The following is a 20,925-nucleotide window of genomic DNA, read 5'->3' on the forward strand; positions in this document are numbered from 1 at the left end:
TTTAGTGCTGTGCTATAATTAACCCTGGTAAATTTGGTGGCCAAAGAAAATTACTAAGGGTTGCTGCTGTTGATCACTGCCCACTGAGCTCAGCTGGAAGTGTACAAGTATTAAGTTCAAGTGCAGACAGAGTTTGTCTTAGCTGTCACATTCCTCCACATTATTAGTTGAACAGAACTTCAGCCTTCACTCCCATTCTAGATTTCTAGCACCAACCCTCATGATGCAAGGGACTTGAAATTCTGTGGTTTCTCATCTCCTACTTAACTCCAATAGACGCCAAGAGGAACCACTTTCAGTTATATGTGTTATTTATTTGAGAGCTCTGGTCTTCAACTAGAATTTGGAAGGAAACTGGGAACATCCTTAGAGTCAAGGCAGTGACAGGAGCCATTTTGAACAGAATGCTGGAAGCAAAGAGGGAAAATGTCAATGTTTTGAGGCAAAATGATCAAGAGACAAAAGAAGAAACCCTCTTTTTGTAGACAGAATCTATTATTCTTCTGTTCTGCAATGTTAAGTTTCTACCTAAAACCAACACATATCACTGTTTTCTTATTTATTTCAGTAAAATAGAGCTGGTCACCGTTGGAGTGAATTTTTTTTTGAATTATGTGAACAACATTATTTAAGTCAGAATTTTAGATTATTGACAGTACATTATTAAGTTCCAAACTGGAAAAGAAAAGCAGTTCAAAAGCACAAGCTCTTTACTTAAGAATGTCTTCAATTTCCATTTTACTTTCATATAGTTGTACATGAAAGTCTGTCTGTCCTTACATATTAACGTGTTTTTTTAAAAAAAAATTCCCAAACAGGCAATGCCTATAATCTGCAATGAACAGGACTGGGGCACTCATTTTCAATGTAGTTACAAACTCTCTAAATCAGAGCATTGAAAGATGTTTTCATGCAACTATATGGAATGACTTGAGAAAGAGTCATGACGACAGGATGTGCATTATCTCTTAAACAAAAATTGTTTCAGCATTTGAACAAATAAAATAGGAGAGGTCCCAACTAACATTTTAAGAGAGTTCACAAACATATCATGTCTGAATGCTTTTCATCTATTCTGTAGTATTCTATAGTTCCGTGCAAAAAGAAACACAGAACATATCTAGTTAGTGGTATATTCTTACAGTAATTGAGACATACGTAGGAATATTCTGTTCGGAATGCCGAATACATGAATAGAGTGCACGTAATTTTGTAAGAGGGCTGATTTTCAATGCTACTTACAAATAAAAATGGCTCAATGGATTAGTCACCTAGATCTTTCATCCAAATGTTTAGAGTAGAACTGAATATATGATAACAGCAACATGTAAATGATTACCTACAACTCTGCTCCATGTATCAAAAAGCATAAAATTGGGATTGAGTCTTTTGTTTCTAGACAGTATTGTACTCTCTAGATTGTTCTGATCCTGTGGAAGAGACTTTCATAATCACATTAAAACATACTCTATATTTAATACTTACTGTTCAGTAGCTAGTATCATCGAGTGACCATAAAGACTGTGTAGATCATAATGTATTCCCTGAGTTTGTTGGGCATCCATGCAGAGAGTCTTGGAGTACATTAATTTGTCAAGAATCCCTTCAAAAGAAAATAATACATTAAAAATATTTGTGATTTACAAGCACACGTATTAAATTCATGGCTTTAGCCACAATATTCATCTAAAATAGTAACAGCATAAAGTGAAAAATTATGGTAAATTCTATGGTATATGAATTTTATTTCTACACCCTATTTTTGATTCCAGTATGCAGTAAAATTTTACACTTTAGTTTACAATCTCTCACTCTCAAGTCTCAAAGGCAAATCCCATGCAGAAATGCAGAGAAACCATTAAATATTCCCCTCGTAATTACTCCACTGGGAATAAAAAACTAGGTAGGAAAAGCCACCTGCATTTTACAAGAAAGGCCCTGTTCAGGCAGCAGTCTCTCAAAGGCAATGACTTGACATACTTGCAAAAGTGTGCATTAAAAACATATATATATGCACCAATATAACTGTGGAAAAAAATGTTCATATTGAAAGGTTCAAATAGTTTGTAGCTTTATCAAGAAACCAGTAACCAATACTTGTTTTTTTTTCAATTGATTTCTCCATTAGCAATCTTATCCTACAGGACCAAAAGGATAAGTGATGTTTCTGGAAAGGGAAGATTACTTCTAAGATAAACAGACTTCTAACAACATGCTCTGAATAATAGCATACTTAAAACAAAAAAAATGTTTCTTTTATAAACTGAGTTTTCTTCCCTAAGGTGTTGTCTAAAGTTAGCATAACGCTACTACAGAGCCAGTGACCCAGGTTCAATTCTAGCCGCTCTCTGTAAGGAGTTTGTACGTTCTCCCCATGTCTGTGTGGGTTTCCTCCGGGTGCTCCAGTTTCCTCCCACATTCCAAAAAAAGACGTACGGTTAGGAAGTTGTGGGCATACTATGTTGGCGCCGGAAGCATGGCGACACTTGTGGGCTGCCCCCAGAATACTCTATGCAAAAAGATGCATTTCACTGTGTGTTGCGATGTACATGTGATGAATAAAGATATCTTATATGTTCATACAAAAATATAGAAATATAAATTGAAGAACAAAAATTGCATTTGCTCAAAATCTGAACTAAAAACAGAAAATGCTGGAAGTGCTCAGCCAGGCAGGCAACACCTGCAGAGAGAGAAACAGAGTTAATATTTCAGGTTAGTGACCATTCAGAGGAGATATGTATTCTAAAACCATATTACCAAATGTGGAGTGAAAACCATAGTTTGGACCCAAGTCATTGGTTTGGAAAAATGCTCCGGGGGACCAATATCCTGGAAGGGAGGTTTGCTAAGGCTACTGGGGGGGGAGTTTAAACTAGAATTGGGGAGTGGGATCCAAACTGGAGAAGAGGTGTTTGGCTCTCAAATAGAGAAAGCTAGTAGTAGGTACGAGAGGGATGATAGGCAGATGACAGAGAAAGGACGTGCTCAGACCGGTTTGAGATGTGTCTATTTTTTTTACACAAGGAGTATTATGAACAAGGTGGATGAGCTTAGAGCTTGGATAAATACTTGGAGATATGATGTGGTGGCCATTACAGAGACTTGGATGGCTCAGGGACTGGAATGGTTACTTCAAGTGCCCGGTTTTAGATATTTCAGAAAGGACAGGGAGGGAGGCAAAAGAGGTGGGGGAGTGGCACTGTTGATCAGAGATAGTGTCACAGCTGCAGAAAAGGGAACGTCATGGAGGGACTGTCTACGGAGTCTCTGTGGGTGGAGGTTAGGAACAGGAGGGGGTCAATAACTTTGCTGGGTGTTTATTATAGGCCGCCCAATAGTAACAGGGATATCGAGGAGCAGATAGGGAAGCAGATCCTAGAAAGGTGTGATAATAACCTTTGTGATGTGATGGGAGATTTTAATTTCCCAAACATCAATTGGCATCTCCAGACAGTGAGGGGTGTTGATGGGGTGGAGTTTGTTGAGTGTGTTCCGGAAGGATTCTTGACACAATATGTAGATAAGCCTACAAGAGGAGAGGCTGTGCTTGATTTGGTATTGGGAAATGAACCTGATCAGGTGTCAGATCTCTCAGTAGGAGAGCATTTTGGAGATAGTGATCATAATTCTATCTCCTTTACGATAGCATTGGAAAGAGATAGAAACAGACGGACTAGAAAGGTGTTTACTTGGAGTAAAGGGAATTATGAGGCTCTCAGACAGGAAATTGGAAGCTTACATTGGGAACAGATGTTCACGTAGAAAAGTACAGAAGAAACGTGGCAAATATTCAGGGGATATTTGAGTGGAGTTCTGCATAGGCATGTTCCAATGAGACAGGGGAGTCACGAGAGGATACAGGAACCGTGGTGTACAAAGGCTATAATAAATCTAGTCAGAAGGAAAAGAAAAGCTTACAAAAGGTACAGAGAGCTAGGTAATGTTAGAGATCTGGAAGAGTATAAGGAGAACAGGAAGGAGCTTAAGGAGGAAATTAGGAGAGCCAGAAGGGGACATGAGAAGGCCTTGGCGGGCAGGATTAAGGAAAACCCCAAGGCATTCCACAGGTATGAAGAGCAAGAGAATAGGGCCTATCAAGTGCAGCAGTGAGAAAGTGCGTATGGATCCAGAAGAAATAGCAGAGGTACTTAATGAATATTTTACATCAGTATTCACTACAGTAAAAGATCTGGGTGATTGTAGTGAGGACTTGCAGCAGGCTGAAAAGCTTGAGCATGTAGATATTAGGAAAGAGGTGCTAGAACTTTTGGAAAGCATCAAGTTGGATAAGTTGCCGGGACTGGATGAGATGTACTCCAGGCTGCTGTGGGAGGCGAGGGAGGAGATTGTGGAGCCTCTGGCGATGATCTTTGCATCGTCAATGGAGACGGGAGAGGTCCCAGAAAATTGGAGGGTTGAGGATGTAGTTCCCTTATTCAAGAAAGGGAGTAGAGATAGCCCAGGAAATTATAGACTGGTGAGTCTTACCTCAGTGGTTGGTAAACTGATGGAGAAGATCCTGAACATTTGGAGAGGTATAATATGATTAGGAATAGTCAGTATGGCCTTGACAAGGGCAGGTCCTGCCTTACAAGCCTGATTTAATTTTTTGAGAATGTGACTAAACACATAGATGAAGGGAGAGCAGTAGATATAGTGTATATGGATTTCAGCAAGGCATTTGATAAGGTACCCCATGCAAGGCTTATTGAGAAAGTAAGGAGGCATGGGATCCAAGGGGGACATTGCAATGTGGATCCAGAACTGGCTGGCCCACAGAAGGCAAAGAGTGGTTGTTGAAGGGTCATATTCTGCATGGAGGTCAGTGACCAGTGGTGTACCTCAGGGATCTGTTCTGGGACCCTTACTCTTTGTGATTTTTATAAACGACCAGGATGAGGAAGTGGAGGGATGGGTTAGTAAGTTTGCGGATGACACAAAGGTTGGATATGTAGTAGATAGTACAGAGGGCTGTCAGAAGTTACAGCAGGACATAGATAGGATGCAAAGTTGGGCTGAGAAGTGGCAGATGCAGTTCAACCCAGATAAGTGTGAAGTGGTTCATTTTGGTAGGTCAAATATGATGGCAGAGTATAGTATTAATGGTAGTACTCTTGGCAGTGTGGAGGATCAGAGGGATCTTGGGGTCTGAGTCCATAGGATGCTCAAAGCGGCTGCGCAGATTGACTCTGTGGTTAAGAAGGCATATGGTGTATTGTCCTTCATCAATCCGGGTATTGAATTTAGGAGCCGAGAGGTATTGTTGCAGCTATATAGGACCCTGGTCAGACCCCACTTAGAGTACTGTGCTCAGTTCTGGTCGCCTCACTACAGGAAGGATGTGGAAGCCATAGAAAGAGTGCAGAGGAGATTTACAAGGATGCTGCCTGGATTGCAGAGCATGCCTTATGAAAGCAGGTTGAGGGAACTCGGCCTTTCCTCCTTGGAGCGACGGAGAATGAGGGGGGACCTGATAGAGGTATATAAGATGATGAGAGGCATTGATTGGGTAGACAGTCAGAGGCTTTTCCCCAGGGCTGAAATTGTTGCCACAAGAGTACCCAGGTTTAAGGTGCTGGGGAGCAGGTATAGAGGAGATGTCAGGAGTAAGTTTTTTTACTCAGAGAGTGGTGAGTACGTGGAATGGGCTGCCGACAACGGTGGTGGAAGCGGAAACTATGGGGTCTTTTAAGAAACTTTTGGATAGGTACATGGAGCTGAGAAAAATAGAGGGCTATGGGTAAGCCTAGTAATCTCTAAGGTAGGGACATGTTCAGCACAGCTTTGTGGGCCGAAGGGTCTGAATTGTGCTGTAGGTTTTCTATGTTCTATCACAGCACCATTACAATTTAAGCCAATAAACCAGCTGAATATTCACCATCCCCATTGTTAAGCCTCTCTAAATTCCTGTGGTTCAAGTAAAAAGCTCATTCTTTTCAAGAGACGAAACCTACTTGGAATGAAAGGAGGATGGTTCCAATTGTTTTTAATACATCCTTTTATTGAACCTGGTTTGAAACTCGACACTTCATTCATATCCTACAAATAAGATACAGAAGAAAACCATATCAGCCTTTAAGGAGATTTACAATTGGACTTAAAGGGGAAGAATTATTAACAAGATAAAATGGAACGTACAATCCAAAGCCCATCGTATTTTATGTCTTGATAGAATTTATCACATTCGCCTACCCACCACTTAACGCACTGGGGATTTGTATAGTCTGGAAAGACAGTTTCACCTGGCCAGACCTAAATGAGAGAGAAAATACAACTGTACTATTTATAATATAATGCATGTTATCTTTATAAAAAAACATGCAGTAAAACACAAATGATGCTGTGAATCAGGTAACAATCCATCATTTGTGTACAAGTTTCTTCTAATTTATACCCAATTTTTTAATTTGAAAATTTACAGTAAAATAATGCAATATTATAAACAGGAAATTATAATACATATCTCCATTCCATTTAGAGTTCATATTTGTCAGATTTTATTTTTCCACAATTTCTCACCATCATTTTCAGAACCACAGCTTATTTCCATTACCTCCCCCAAAAGGGGTGTCCTTCCATCAGATTCATTGATCCAGACTCCCATTTCCGTGCCTCTATCATAAGAATGGTATGGACCATTAATCAGCTTCTGGGTGCTTATGGCTGGGTCCTGGATTTGAAGATGAAGAGACCAATGAACAGTCAGGACCCACAACCTTCAATCATTTTTCCCCAAAATGTTAATATTTAGCACATACTGAATCAGGAAAATATGGAAGAATTTAAATAAAACTGTTTTCTTGGAGAAATGTTTGAGACACACGTATCAAATAGATGCTCAACCTTAACGTGCTTAATGATTGTTGGTGGGGAGGGGTGCACTCTGCTGCCTGTACTCCACCTTGTTTAAGGATAAAGGTGAAATTGACACCAGTACAAGTTATAACTAACCTGAAGTTCCTATTCCTGAAGCATGTTAGTGAACCTGTCGGATTTTTAAGGTGATCTGGCAGGTTTCTTTGTTATTTACTGAAACCAGCCCACAAATTTATTGAATCTCACTTTATTACCCACGTTGCTTGGGTCAGAATTCAACAATTCAGGCTTGCTAGTCTGATTCCAATACCAGATGTTGCTGTACTTCACAATGTGCAACCTTGGATGCCAAATTGCTTTCAGTGGTATGCTCTCGAAAGCCCAGAAGTGTGCAATTTTGATGTTAACATCAGAAATGAAATAATTGAGCAGCTTCTTCATAGTTATGTGCATTGTGATAATTAATGTGTTATTATTTCACTGGGATAATTTATATTCTTAGAGAAAAACTCCAAAAACAGCCAACATGGGTATGAGAGTTGGAATGCACAATTGACCTGCAGGCAGCATCCAAACTTCATGCTCTCTTCTCATTTGCACAATAGCTCAATGCAGCCAGACCCAACACCACCAACAAGTGGCCAGTGGCACCTAAATTCAGGTTTTGCCAGCTTGCTCCTTGGGGAGGAGTAGTGGAGCTGTAGCAGGTTCTATCAATCACTCCAAAATACACTGTAAACTGGGAATAACTAAAGAACGATGTTGCAGAGGGAGGGTGGAGCATCGAGGCTTGGGTGGAGATGAGGTACAGAAGGAGAAATGGCCTGGGATGCCCTCCTGCTGAAGCAAGTGAGCAGATGTCTTTGCTGTTCAATGCAAAGAGACAACCCCCAAGGACCTGGATGCTGCTTCACTGATTTCTACATTTCAATAGATTCAATAGTCTCGCTCATGATCAGGTCAATGACTGCACCTTCAAATGCCATATGAGGCCAGCTATCCCACCACTGTCTCACAAAGCTTCATGCACCCCACCTCCATCACTCACCTACCAATCATCACTGTTCAGAATTCAGATCTAACAGTCTCATTCATTACTATTTACTGAATCATACGTTCACTCCACTCTCATATTTATACAATGGCAAGTCTCATGCCCACATCACAGTAACATCACCTAAACCAATTATTCAGCTCTCTCTTATATACTTCCCCTTCTCCTCCCCGGATAAGGTGGCAGATAACAGGAGACAAGCAGCTTCAGCTGACAAGCAGGTGGCAGGCGTGTCTGCATGCCCTTCGCTGCAGGAAAGAAATAGTCCTCACAGTCAGTCACTGGGGCAGCCATTGCCACAGAGCAAGTTTGAAACAATAAAAGGTGACAGCATTCTCATACCTATTCCTCACACATCACTCCCTCATCCTCTCTTCTGCTGCAACCATACATCCATTATCCCCCCAGTCAGTCTCACCCAACGCAATCCCTCTTACAAGCTGTCCTTCTGTTATGTTTCTCTCAAATAGTAAAAGTCTCTCTCAAATAGCAAAAGTCAGTACCCTGGCCAGGCACTTCTGGAAGAGCAAAAAACAGAGTGATGAATTTCATACTACATGCAAGTTAAAAGCAAGCCTAGAGGCAGAATCCATACATGGTGAGGCAGGAGATTCCTTTAAGTCAATCAATCAATACTCAGATGCCATTTGTACTCAACAGACATGTTATTCCAACCCAAATTCTATCTGGTGACCACGTGCTTCCCACAGACTTGTCACCTCTCCCTGCTGCTCTGCAGAGATGAACTATCTCAGGAGCAAACATGCAGGGGATATTTGTATCGGGAGAGACTCATTATCTCCACTCCACATTCTTTTAGGCACCTTCTATCCCATGAACAGACTCATTAACCCAAAGCCTGTGTATTCTGAAAGAACATGGTGTATACTATTGACTTCAAAGTGTCAATCAAGTCTTCATCTGTTTTGCTCTTGTACTAACCCAGACCCTAATTGCCAATGGAGTTGCAACAAAGGTTGTTGTAATCCGGTGATTTTTGGTGGAGAGTTTTTTTTTTAATGAGAGATTCCAGTAGAATTTTATTCCTTATTTGTATGGCCGTTCCTTTTAACTCAGCTTCATAAACTAAGTCTAACTTTTGTAGGGCAGAAGCACACTTTTTAAATTCTGATATGCAAATTAATCCCAATTGCACATCATATTCAGATGTGCAACTGGGATTAATTTACATCTGCAAACCCATATTCAGATGTTGCGATTAAATCAGCTATAAGATACAAGGCAGGGTTTTATTGGAATACTCTCCAGTTGCCTGAGTGAGTTCAGTTACAACACAATTCAATCCAGGAAAAAGCAGTGCTCTTGATTGGTGTCCCATCTACCACAGAAAGTATTCATTCCCTCCACATGATGCACAGTGACTGCAGTGCACACCATCGACAAAATACACTGCAGTTATTCATTTATGCAACCAACAGCAAACTTAAACAGGTGATCCCCACCATTAAGAAGGACAAGGGCAGCAGGCACATGGGTACATTGTTATGTGCAGGTCCTGTCCAAGTTACATAGTATCTGGACACAGAAATATATTGCTACTCCTTCATCATCACTGAGTCTACATCCTGCCCAACAGCACTGTGGAAGATCATTCACCACATGGACTGCCACAGTTCAAGGAGATAGCTCGCTATCATCTCCTCAAGGGCAATGAGGCATAGATAGTAAATGGAGGTCTTGCTGTTCATGCCTGTGTACTGAAAATTGAATAAAAGAAAAAAAAATTGCTACCATGGTTGGATATGGATTCATGCTGACAGCCACCCTCCCACGCATCTTTTCAATCAGTGCTTCCTGCTCGGAGAAATTCTTTGGCCAAACTCCCATTGTATTCCGAGGGGAATGTCTACTAATGTACCAATGGCAGAAGCAACTGATTTATGCAGAAACCATGAAGTTCAGAAAAATAATTTTATTAAAGAATGTAAAAACTTTAAAAATCTCAAGAAAATAAAAAAAAAGAAATATACCTTTATCGGCAACAACATTACTTGATCAAAATACAAACTGGAGGAGCTCAGCGGGTCAGGTAGCATCTTTGGAGGCAGAGGAATGGTGAACGTTTTGGGTTGAGACCCTGCATCAGGACTGAGAGTGCAGAGGGGAAACAACCAGTATAAAGAGCTGAGAGGGAGGGGTGAGGCATGGGCTGGCAGGCAACAGGTGGAACCACGTGAGGTGTGGAACGATGAGCAGATGGAACCAGGTGGGGGAGGGGAACGAAACTGGGTAAGTAGGGGCTGGCGGGAGGGGTTTGGAGAAGGTGGGTGAGAGAACCTGGATGGATGAGAAGGAGAGAGAAAAAGAACATAGGGGATGCAGATTACCTGAAACTGGAAAATTCAGTGTTTATACCATTGGGTTGTAGACTACCCAAATGGAATAAGAGGTGTTGTTCTTCTAGTTTGCATTTTATCTCACCCTGGCCATGGAGAAGGCCGAGAACAGACTGGTTGGTGTGTGAGTGGGGAGGGCAATTGAAATGACATGCAACTGGGAGGTCAAGTTGGCCACTGCTGACAGAATGCAGGTGCTCTGCAATACGTTCGTCTGGTCTACACCTCACTGATGTAGAGAAAGCTACGTCGAGAGGACTGAATGCAGTAGACAAGCTTGAAGGAGGTGCAATGTGAATCTTTGCCTGACCTGGAAAGGCTGAATGGTGTTGAGGGAGGTATATGGACAAGTGTTTACACCATCTAAGGTTGCACAAGAAAGTGCCAGGGGATGGGGAGGGATAGCTGGGGAGGGATAAGTGAACCAGGAAGTCATGGAGAGTGTGGTCACTGTGGAAAGCAGAAATGGGACTGAGGGATTGGGAGGGAAGATGTGGTGGGATCCTGTTGCAGCTGGCGGAAATGATGAAGGAAGATACACTGGATGTGGAGGCTGGTAGAGTGAAAAGTGAGGACCAAGGGCTCTCTGTTCTGTCCGGGGGAGGGGGGTGGAAAGAGGGGGAGTAGATGTCCAGGAAAAGGAGCAAGTGCTAGTGAGGGCTCCATCAACAACAGAAGATAGGAACCACATTTTCTGAAAAAGGAGAACAAATGCAGCAGAGACGGAGAAACTGAGAAAAATGGATGGCGCCCATCATGTCCAACACTAAAAATGTGCTGGTGGGGCGGGGAAGGGTGGGTTCCTTCCTGCTGCTTAAGATCTCCTGTGGTACGAGGTTAAGGCACATCATTATCTGGAATATGAAGCTCCAAAGTGGCAAGCTGGCATCAAACCAGCATTGCACACTGACCACCTTCATGAGCTGTCTACCTTGCATACTTCCATTGGATGTTAGTTGGTATGCGTTGATGGCCTCACCCATAGGTGTAATGTGTGACCCATGCCACAAGTGGACACACACATCAGATGCCAGTTTGGAACCCATTATGCTCAAAATACTTTCCATCTACAGCCAATTTCTTCAGGTTTCGTGATCTTCTTTCATGTGTCAGCATGATTGTAATAATAAGCAAAATAACTGAATGTGCTCCACTCATACTTTTAAATTTTTTTCTGTGTTCAGTAAAAGAGAAGCTTGCTTTTATGAACTATGCATTTTAATTTCCTGCATTTTTTTCAAAAAATGACAAGGATGGCAGAAAGATCATAAACTTACCAAAATGATGATGTACCTTTGCCCATGGTTATGTAAATCATGTGCAAATTCAGGGAGATTGCGATATTTTTCCCTGTCATAAGTAAAATCCTTTTTGTTTTCCATGTAGTCAATATCAGTGATCTGGGTGTCCTAAAGAATTTTATTTAAACTTTTATTAGTCCATTTTCAAATAATATCTATACTCTTTTAATAAAAATAATTCTAACTATATTTGTTGAAATACATTCAGTTTTCCTGATATTGGATCAAAATTATTACCATTTATAATTGTCATCCGCCTCAGTTGCATTGCTGTAATAAGCTTTCCCAGAGAAAGTCATAAATACTGTTTACTAAGAGAATCAGGATTTATTGATGGTGTTGGAAACTGCACTGTTGCATATTTGTTTCTATTTTACACACAAGCCAGCTTAATTGAACAGGACTGTCAGTTCTGTGCCTGGCTCACTGACAGGCAAGGCTCCCGCCAATAACAGGCAGTGAGATAAAGGTTCAGGCAATGTGTCGATGGACCTGATTTGCCAGCAGGAGGGAGGTCAGAAGGCTGGCACTCCACTGAGCCAACCAACTTTCAGCCCAAAATATATGCCCATCTCTGCTAGCCTGTAGTTTGGATGATCTGATGCAATAGTAAAGAACTTGTCAGAGTGTAATAGTTGTGTATAATCCTGCTGAACAAAAAGAATGACTACGAGTGATCTTCAGTCAGTTAACTGATCCTCACCTGCCTCCTTTAGATGCTTATAGACCAGACTGATTCCTGGGATGGCAGGATTAGTTTATGAGAGCAACAATCTGCTGGAAGAACTCAGCGGGTTGAGCAGTGTCTGTGGGAGGAAAGGAACTGTTGATATTGCGAGTCGAAACCCCGCATCAGGACTGAGAGTGGAGAGGCGAGATGGCTGGTATAAAGAGGAGAGGGGGAGTGGTGAGAAAGGATTCCGAGGTGATTGGTGGACTGAGGAGGGGTGTGAGATGACAGGCAGGTAGTGTCAGGTAGAGGTGAGCGGGAGTGGAGTTGGGAGCTCACCTCCACTACCTGCCTGTCATCCTATACCCCTCTTCAGTCCATCAATCAGCTAGGAATCCTTTCTCTCCACTCCTCTTCTCCTCTTTATACTGGCCATCTCACCGCTCCACTCTCAGTCCTGATGCAGGGTTTCGACCCAAAACTTCGACAATTCCTTTGCTCCCACAGATGCTGCTTGACCTGCTGAGTTCTTCCAGCAGATTGTTTGTTACTCCAGATTCCAGCATCTGTAGTCTCTTGTGTCCCTATTTTATGAGAGATTGGGTTTACTACGGCCATATTCACCATATTTTCAAAGAATGATAGGGAATTTCATTAAGACTTACAAAATACTGACAGAGTTAGACAGACTGGATGCAGGATGTTCCCCTAGATGGGGATCTACAACCAGGGGTCACAGTCTCAGGACATGGGGTAAGACATTTAGGATGGAAAAGAGGAGAAATTTCTTCAATGAGGTTGGTGAACCAGTGGAGTTTTTTTTTGAAACCAAAGACAATGGAGGTCAAGTGACTGAATATATATTTAAGGAGGAAATAAATACATTTCTGCACACAAAAGGCATCAAGGGCTATGCAGAGAGTACAGGAGTATAGTGTTGAAATAGAAAATCAGCCATGGTTGTATTGAAAGATGGAAATAGGCTCACATGACCACATTACCTACTCCTGCTCCTATTTTCCTATGTTTCTAAGACAATCATTACAACACTTTATACTTCAATTACTTCAATTGTGCTATAATACTTCCTGAGTGAAAACCTCTTCAAGGAACAGAGGTATCACACTATTTTCATTATGTGACAGATGAGCCTTTATTGTAAAACAAATGTTTTCTACTCACATATGGGAGATTTATTTTTCTGTTCCTTTCCACTGTAGCTTTAACTTCATCGAGGCTCTTGTAACCCCAGCGACTAAGTTGGAATCCCAGAGACCAGTATGCAGGCATCATGGGTTTGCCAATCAGCTACATTATTATAGCCCAAAACAGAAATGGAAGAATTATATTCAATATCATAGATACCTGAAGCAAAAATAAATACATGTAGCAACTGCAAAGACTCTCCTCTGAAAATAACAAGAATGGTTTACAGAATTGTGTTAAAGTTGTCATTGTGTAACTTTCATTCAGTTCCAAACAGTTTCAAATAACGTCTACGTATCTACCGTTAAGTATTCTCGAACAACATCTTCAGGTGAAGAACCCAAGAAGATATAAAAGTCCAGAACTCCACCAATTGTCCGATATGTTATTGATGGGCTTGGTTGAAGTTCGACCTCTGTCAAAAAGAAGAAACAGAGTCAACACCTGTAAATCAGGTGTAGCCATCATGGCTGATGAAAGTATGTCAGAGATGGTCAAAATAAATTGTAATGTTGAATTTAAGTACTGTTTTTTTGGTGGCATTTTCAATAATAAAATGCAATTATACTTAGCCCATTAATACACATTATAACAGATGATTTTCAGAAAAACTAAATTGGAATCATTTAGAAAATTAATTGTGCTCATATATTACACTCAAGGGTTTGAAGTGGACTTCTGTACCAGAGAAATATCTTGATGCAAAAGATAACGCATCTAAAGTCTGAAAAACATTAGCATTTAGTGTTCTAATAGCACCAAGATTAATGTATTTCTGCAAAATTCCTTTGCATGCTATCATGATGTAGTTATTAGTTTGTTTAAAGTGTACATGTTATTAACTGTTATTGATAGCACACAAATATATTTTATCCAAATACTTCATGTGAATTGCTACCATAATGAATCAAATACAATTTATTCAATCATGTTTCATCAACACTAGGGCCGAGTGCTGGTGCCTGGAACAATGATTGGCCTCATTTAAAAGTAGGCCACATTGAATATGTAAATGATGATGCCAATGAAAATTCTTCATTTTAAACTGTGCAGAAGAAAGTAAAGGATGAAGTTAAGATCATCTAAAATTATGCTCATAAAGTGGCTTTCCACAGTGTTTATAAAAGAGTCACTGCATCATTTATGGTGTGAATGTGAGACATTTACTAGATTGCCAGTAAAACAAAATGCTAGAAAAATACAAGTTTTAGGAAAATGACCTATTGCCTGCAAGTCCTCCTTGGATTCTGGTTGTGGTACAATATATTTTACACATCAAAGTAAACATTTGTAATGAATAAACTGAATTTATTTAAACATCTCTGCAGTTAATTACAAAAGGTGATAGACAAGATCTGATATCTTGTGCAAAAATGGGCAACTTAGAAATTAAAGTGCATAATGCTGTTATTTTTAAATGAGCAAATTGTTTCTTTCGCTGGAGTGAAAAATCAGTAACAGCAATTTCTGGATTGTTTCCCTTCATTCTGGAAGCCCTTCTTGCCTCGAGCACTCCAACACTATTTCCAAAGTGGGCACATGCAGAAAGATGTCAATCCCTGTGAGCACTCCATTTGGTGCATTGCAGGGGAATTTAGACCAATGGCCTGGGAGCACCTATTGTTGGGCATTCCTAGTGTTAGCCATGCTGCCTCACAATTCCAATGACGTTGACCTCCTGTACTGTCTGTATGGAGTTTGCATGTTCTCCTTGACCTTGTGACATTTCCCCAGCTACTCTATAGTTTCCTCCCACATCCCAAAGATATGCTGGTTGAAAGGTTAGTTGGCCACAAGTGTCGATGAAACATGATTGAATAAATTGTATTTGACTCATTATGGTAGCAATTCACAAATTTTTTGGACAAAATATATTTGTGTGCTATCAAATAACAGTTAATAACATGTACACTTTAAACAAACTAATAACTACATCATGATAGCACACAAAGGAATTTTGCATTAATCCTATCATGCAGATGGCTGGGAGGAGAATCATAAGGTGTTAATGGGCACCTTGGAGCGAGCACATTGCAGAAAAATTAGCCAAGGAATGGGATTGCTGTGAGACAACATAGACCTCGTTGGTCAAATGGTCTCTTTCTATGTTGTCAAGTAATATGAAAACCCACTCCAGCGTTGCACTAAGCCTCCCATCATTCCCCAATATCCAGCACAATTGCACCCCATGATCTACCTCCCTATCATCCAAACAGTGCTGGTCTCCCACGTGTTCAACCATCCCTCCTACTCTCTCCACCACTCAAACACTACTGGTCTCCCCTACAGCCACCTCCCCAACTACCTATCCCCCATCACCCAAACAAACAGTCTCCTATTTTCACTAGTCCTTCACCGTTCAAATATTGCCAGTTTCCCAACCCCATTAGTCATAGCATAGGCCTACCTGGATTTGTTGCAGCCTACCAACCTGAACCATTTCCAATATTATAAAATGCACATTTGGGTACACTGGAATTTCTAGGCAGAAATGTTTTCCATAACAGCAGGATTTAATGGAGAAATGCAATTGTCCTAAAATACTTGAGTTGTACGGGATAGCTTCGGATACTGACCACCAAAGCCTGAAATTTATCCCCATGTCCCTATCTGAGCAGCAGATACAAGGAATATAAAGAGCTATATAAAAACAAACTGCTGGAGAAACTCAGCGGGTAGAGCAGCACCTGTGGGGAGAAAAGAATTGTTGACATTTTGGGCTCTCCCCCTCCCCCTATACCCTAGCCCCCAGATACTGCCCCCTAGTCCCTCCAGCAGTTTCTTTTTTTGCTCCAGATTCCAGCATCTTCAGTCTCCTGTGCCTACAAAGAGGTATAAATTATGCATGTGGCTTATTAGGGCCTTAGTTCTAAAATGAGTGCCATCAATTGTTGTATATAAGATAATATATCTTTATTATTAACATGTACATCGAAAAACACAGTGAAATGCATCTTTTGCGTAGGGTGTTCTGGGGGCAGCCCGCAAGTGTCGCCACGCTTCTGGCACCAACATAGCACGCCCACAACTTCCTAACCCGTACGTCTTTGGAATGTGGGAGGAAACCGGAGCACCCGGAGGAAACCCACGCAGACACGGGGAGAACATGCAAACTCCTTACAGACAGTGGTCGGAATTGAACCCGGGTCACTGGCACTGTAAAGCGTTACGCTAACCGCTACAGAGTTTCATTTGCACAATACCCATAAGAAATGGATGCTGAATGGGAAAGTGACTTTCAATTTAAATGAAATGGGGCACCCTCGTCCCTTATTCCAGTGGCACAGCAGCACTCACCCAGTAGCCAAATATTTTCTTTTCATTTTCTTTGCCTTCCCACCTACAATGCAACTGCCTCTTGGAAACCACCAGCATTATCCTGGTGATCCTGGTACAACATGAGAAACTGCCTGCAGAATCATGCAGATAGCCTTACAAAGCTGTTGCCACTTATCAAGCATACAATTGAATTTATGGTGGTCAACTAAATCCTTCCTTCCCTATTGCAAAATTGTGGCATCAGTGGATGGAAGTGTCATACTTTGTTACCAGGCTCTTAGATACCACTATCATTGAAAGCTGTCAGGTCAGAACACAAAAGCAATGGTATGGCAAGCCCATCAGTGATTATATGCTGGCATTGAAGAACTTTTCATTACATTGCACTTGTGAGTTTCTTAAGAGCTCTAAGAGATAGCTTGTGGGTTGACAGATGGAAGGATTCAATTAGAGTCACTCAGTGAATCAGAGGTAACTTTTGAGAAAGCTTGTCAGATAACAACTTTGACAGAAATGGTGTTGTTAAATATAAGAGAACTTCATTCATTCCAGACAGCTTGTGCTGTACGTAGTTAGTGTTCTACAGTGCAAAGTACATCTACTTGGAGCCTGAGAGAGAAAAAATATATTCAGATCAAGTTGTTGCATTGGCAATCACCCAGAACAGTGATGCAAATTCAAAAGAGCCATCTGCTATAGGTGCCAACAGGAGGGTCATTTTGTATCAGTTTGCAAGTCACAACCCAAAGTGAAGGCGAGGTCAGATGCTCATGTTAAACTTCACTGCATGGAAGTTGACAAGAAAGAACAAAAAACAGAAAGCAGGATAATTAAGATTCTGAGGCAAAGGTTATGATCGCAACAAATATAGCAAGATGAAGACTGCTGCAGACTACTCTATAATGAATCAGAATATTTATTTACAGAATTTCTGCATGATATCTTCAAGGAAAATCACAGACCAATTGAAAATGTATTCAGGAGGAAATTTTTCAAACATTAGAACAAATGGAATGCTTAGTGAAGTGCAACAAACAGCATGTGCTCTATAGGAGCAAAATAATATAATACACCTATCTTGATGGGGAAGGGCTAAGATACAAACCAAAACTGAATTCAGAAAATGTATTCCATTCACAGATGGCAAAATCACGTCTCAACACCCTATTGCATAAAGTATGTAACATATTTAATGATTCCAGTGATGGTATTAAAGGCCATTAGGTGTACACCTATTTAAATCAGGTGAGAGACCTGGTTATTGCATGCAACAATCTATCCCCTACGCATTGAAAGCAGAGTCAAACAGGAGTTGAATAAACTGTAGAAGCACGGAATTCTGCTGAAGACAAATCACAGCAATGGGGTCATGATGATTGTGACAGCTCCAAAAGAGAATAAGACCAGAAGATCACACTCAATGAAACAATCAACAACTAACAAAGGCCATCACCAACAACAAAGATATTTAGGCTGAGCTGGCTGAAGCAACGTTATTACATTGTCTCATGTGTATGCACAGCTAAATGCTGATTAACTCACACAAAATGCTAGAAGAACTCAGCAGGTCAAGCAGCATCTATGAAGGGAAATAAACAGTCGACGTTACGTGTTGAGATCCTTCATCAGGACTAGAAAGGAAGAGGGCAAAAGCCAGAATAAAAGGGTGGGCAGAGGGGGAGAAGCACAGGCTGGCAGGTGATAGGCGAGTCCAGGTGAGAGGGGGAAGGCAGGTGGGTGGGGGAGGAGGGATAAGAGGGAGTGATGAGAGAAGCTGGGAGGTGATAGAAGAGGCAAAGGGCTGAAGAGGGAATCTGATAGGAGAGGAGAGTAGACCATGGAATAAAGGGAAGGTGGAATACCAAAGGAAGGAGGTGGAGGGGAAAGACAAGGGGTGAGGAGGCCGCAGGAATGAGGGAAAACAAAAGGGCAGGGGAAAAGGGGAAAATAAAGGGGAGCGGTTATCATAAGTTAGAGAAATCGATGTTGATGCCATCAAGTTGGAGACTACCAAGTCAGAATGTGAGGTGTTGCTCCTCCAAACCGCGTCTGGCCTCAATGTGGCAGTAGAGTAGGCCGTGAATAGACAGGTCAGTACGGGAATGGGAAGAGGAAATGAAGTGGGTGGCCAACGGGAGATCCTGCCTGTTGTGGCAGATGGAGCGAAGGTGCTTGACAAAGCGGTCACCCAATCTGCGTCAGGTTTCACTGACGTAGAGGCCACTGCACCAGGACCACCAGATACAATAAATGAGAGCCTTAGATTCGCAGGTGAAGCACTGATTAAGACAGCTAATAATATTTAACCATCAACAAGCAAAAGGGAATCCATTCCCACGCCACACTGCCAAATGGTGTTACGTTGTCCTCTAAACTTTTCCAAGCCACTCTTGACAAGCTTTAATAAGGAATAAATCACTGCTTGTGTAATCAGGATGACACTCTGATTACTACATGCACTGAGGAAGAAAATCTTGAAATCCTAGTAGAGATATTCAAGCAATTACACAAGCATAATGTGACTTTAAAGAGAAATAAATGCAGTCTTGTGCAACATGAAATAGTTTATCTTGGCTTACAAGTGGATGCACATGGTCTGCAATCTAAAAAGAAAAAAGGTACAAGGCTCTTAAACCGGCAATTATTCCCAAACTTAGGTCGTTTTCTGGAATGGAACAATATTACATGTTTTCCATTTTTTTTTGGCAACAGTACTATTAACCCTTTGCTATTTAGTGGAAAAAAAATTCCTCTAGATCTGGAACAAAGAGCAACAGTGTGCTTATGAAGTGATCAGTGATGAGCACATCAAAATGGAGAACAACAATGCTACTATGAGCCAGGATATTTATTTACAGAATTTCAGAAGGATACATCTATGGAAAATTGAAAACTTATTCAGGGGGAAATTGTTAGGATTATTGGAATGCTTACTGAGATACAACAACCAGTCACAACTCTATCCATTGTAGCAGCAAAATATTATAACAGACCCATTCTGGCAAGAAGAGTTTTACTACCTAATTGTACCTTAGTGTATGATATGTCAGGCTAGTGTCTGAAGGTAGTTACCAGCCATGTGACAGATTACACTTTGCACCCCTCACCCCATCCATGCTCCCACTGATGCAACAGAAAGTTCCTCAATTATCCCCTTGGCTGTGTCTTCCTCCAAACTGTTCTCTGGTTGATTTGAGTTAAATCTGTCAATCAGGCTGATCAGCAGGCAGGGATCAGATTGAAAAAACAATGTTAAAGAATCAATGCCCAGTATCAATCCATTTCTGGTGAAAACCCATTGACTTGTGACCTGTCTTCCTCTCCATACAAGTTGTTTGACTTGATGTCTTATTTGTCTTCAACAAATTTTCTGAAAACATTTTTGTTTTAATTATGGTGACTATGTTCACGACCAATTACTGATGTATAATCTGAACACCAAAGAGCCCTGCTGAATATAGTTCTCAGCAACAAAAATTTGAGTAGACTATTGCCCTTTTCTCTTCAGTCCCATAACTTCCCTGTTCAGCTTATCAGAGGCCTTGCAAAAATCTACGTACACATCATCAAGTATGTAACCTTCTAAGATCTTCCTTGGTATCTCCTCAAAAAAACATCTACATAGTGGTCCACACCTCACATACATTGCTACAAGGCTCACTCTGACATTTGGTGCATCCAGGAGAGCTTCTAGAGCCAGTATGTAGATAGTTCAACTAGGGCAGGGGCCATATTGGACCCAATCTCTGGGAATGTAACCTGGCAAGTGGTTGGAGTATCAGTGGGAGAGTACTTCAGAAATAGAGACCATAACTCGGTCAGTTTTAAGACGATTAAGGAAAAGGATAGGAAAGTCTGGAAATTAAGGGCCTGAATTAGGGGAAGCCAACTTCAATATCATAAGACAAGACCTGGTAAAAGTAAACTGGGGCAACACACACAAAATGCTGGAGGACCTCAGCATGTCAGGCAGCATCCATGGAGGGATACGAACAGTTAACGTTTTGGGCCAAGACCCTTCATATCAGTCCTGATGAAGCATCTCGGCCCAAAAAGTCGACTGTTCATTTCCCTCCATGGATGCTGCCTGACCCACTGGGTTCCTCCAGCATTTTTTGTGTGTTGCTCCAGATTTCCAGCATCTGCAGAATCTCTTGTGTCAAAAGTAGATTGGGAGCAGCTACTTGTAGGTGGTTCTACAGCTGACAGATGGGAAACATTTAAACATGAAATGATGTG

The 20,925-nt window shown here is 41.2% G+C and overlaps 1 protein-coding gene across 2 annotated transcripts in view; it reads right to left on the reverse strand.

Moving 5' to 3' along the window:
* The window catches only part of si (sucrase-isomaltase (alpha-glucosidase)), a 161,646-nt gene that overhangs the window by 92,701 nt on the left and 48,020 nt on the right, over positions 1 to 20,925 (reverse strand). For both annotated transcript variants that reach the window (XR_007956451.1, XM_052017236.1), the window contains exons 10-16: positions 13,710 to 13,822; positions 13,384 to 13,509; positions 11,508 to 11,639; positions 6,557 to 6,673; positions 6,142 to 6,255; positions 5,958 to 6,042; positions 1,486 to 1,603 (exon numbers count right to left, since the gene is read on the reverse strand). Coding sequence is in view for 1 of the 2 variants with exons in the window: in XM_052017236.1 (XP_051873196.1) it covers positions 1,486 to 1,603; positions 5,958 to 6,042; positions 6,142 to 6,255; positions 6,557 to 6,673; positions 11,508 to 11,639; positions 13,384 to 13,509; positions 13,710 to 13,822 (805 nt within the window). In the remaining variant the exon portion in view is untranslated. The remainder of the gene's footprint in view (positions 1 to 1,485; positions 1,604 to 5,957; positions 6,043 to 6,141; positions 6,256 to 6,556; positions 6,674 to 11,507; positions 11,640 to 13,383; positions 13,510 to 13,709; positions 13,823 to 20,925) is intronic.

This window comes from Pristis pectinata, chromosome 6 (genome assembly GCF_009764475.1).
Source record: "Pristis pectinata isolate sPriPec2 chromosome 6, sPriPec2.1.pri, whole genome shotgun sequence".
NCBI classification, from domain to species: Eukaryota; Metazoa; Chordata; class Chondrichthyes; order Rhinopristiformes; family Pristidae; genus Pristis; species Pristis pectinata.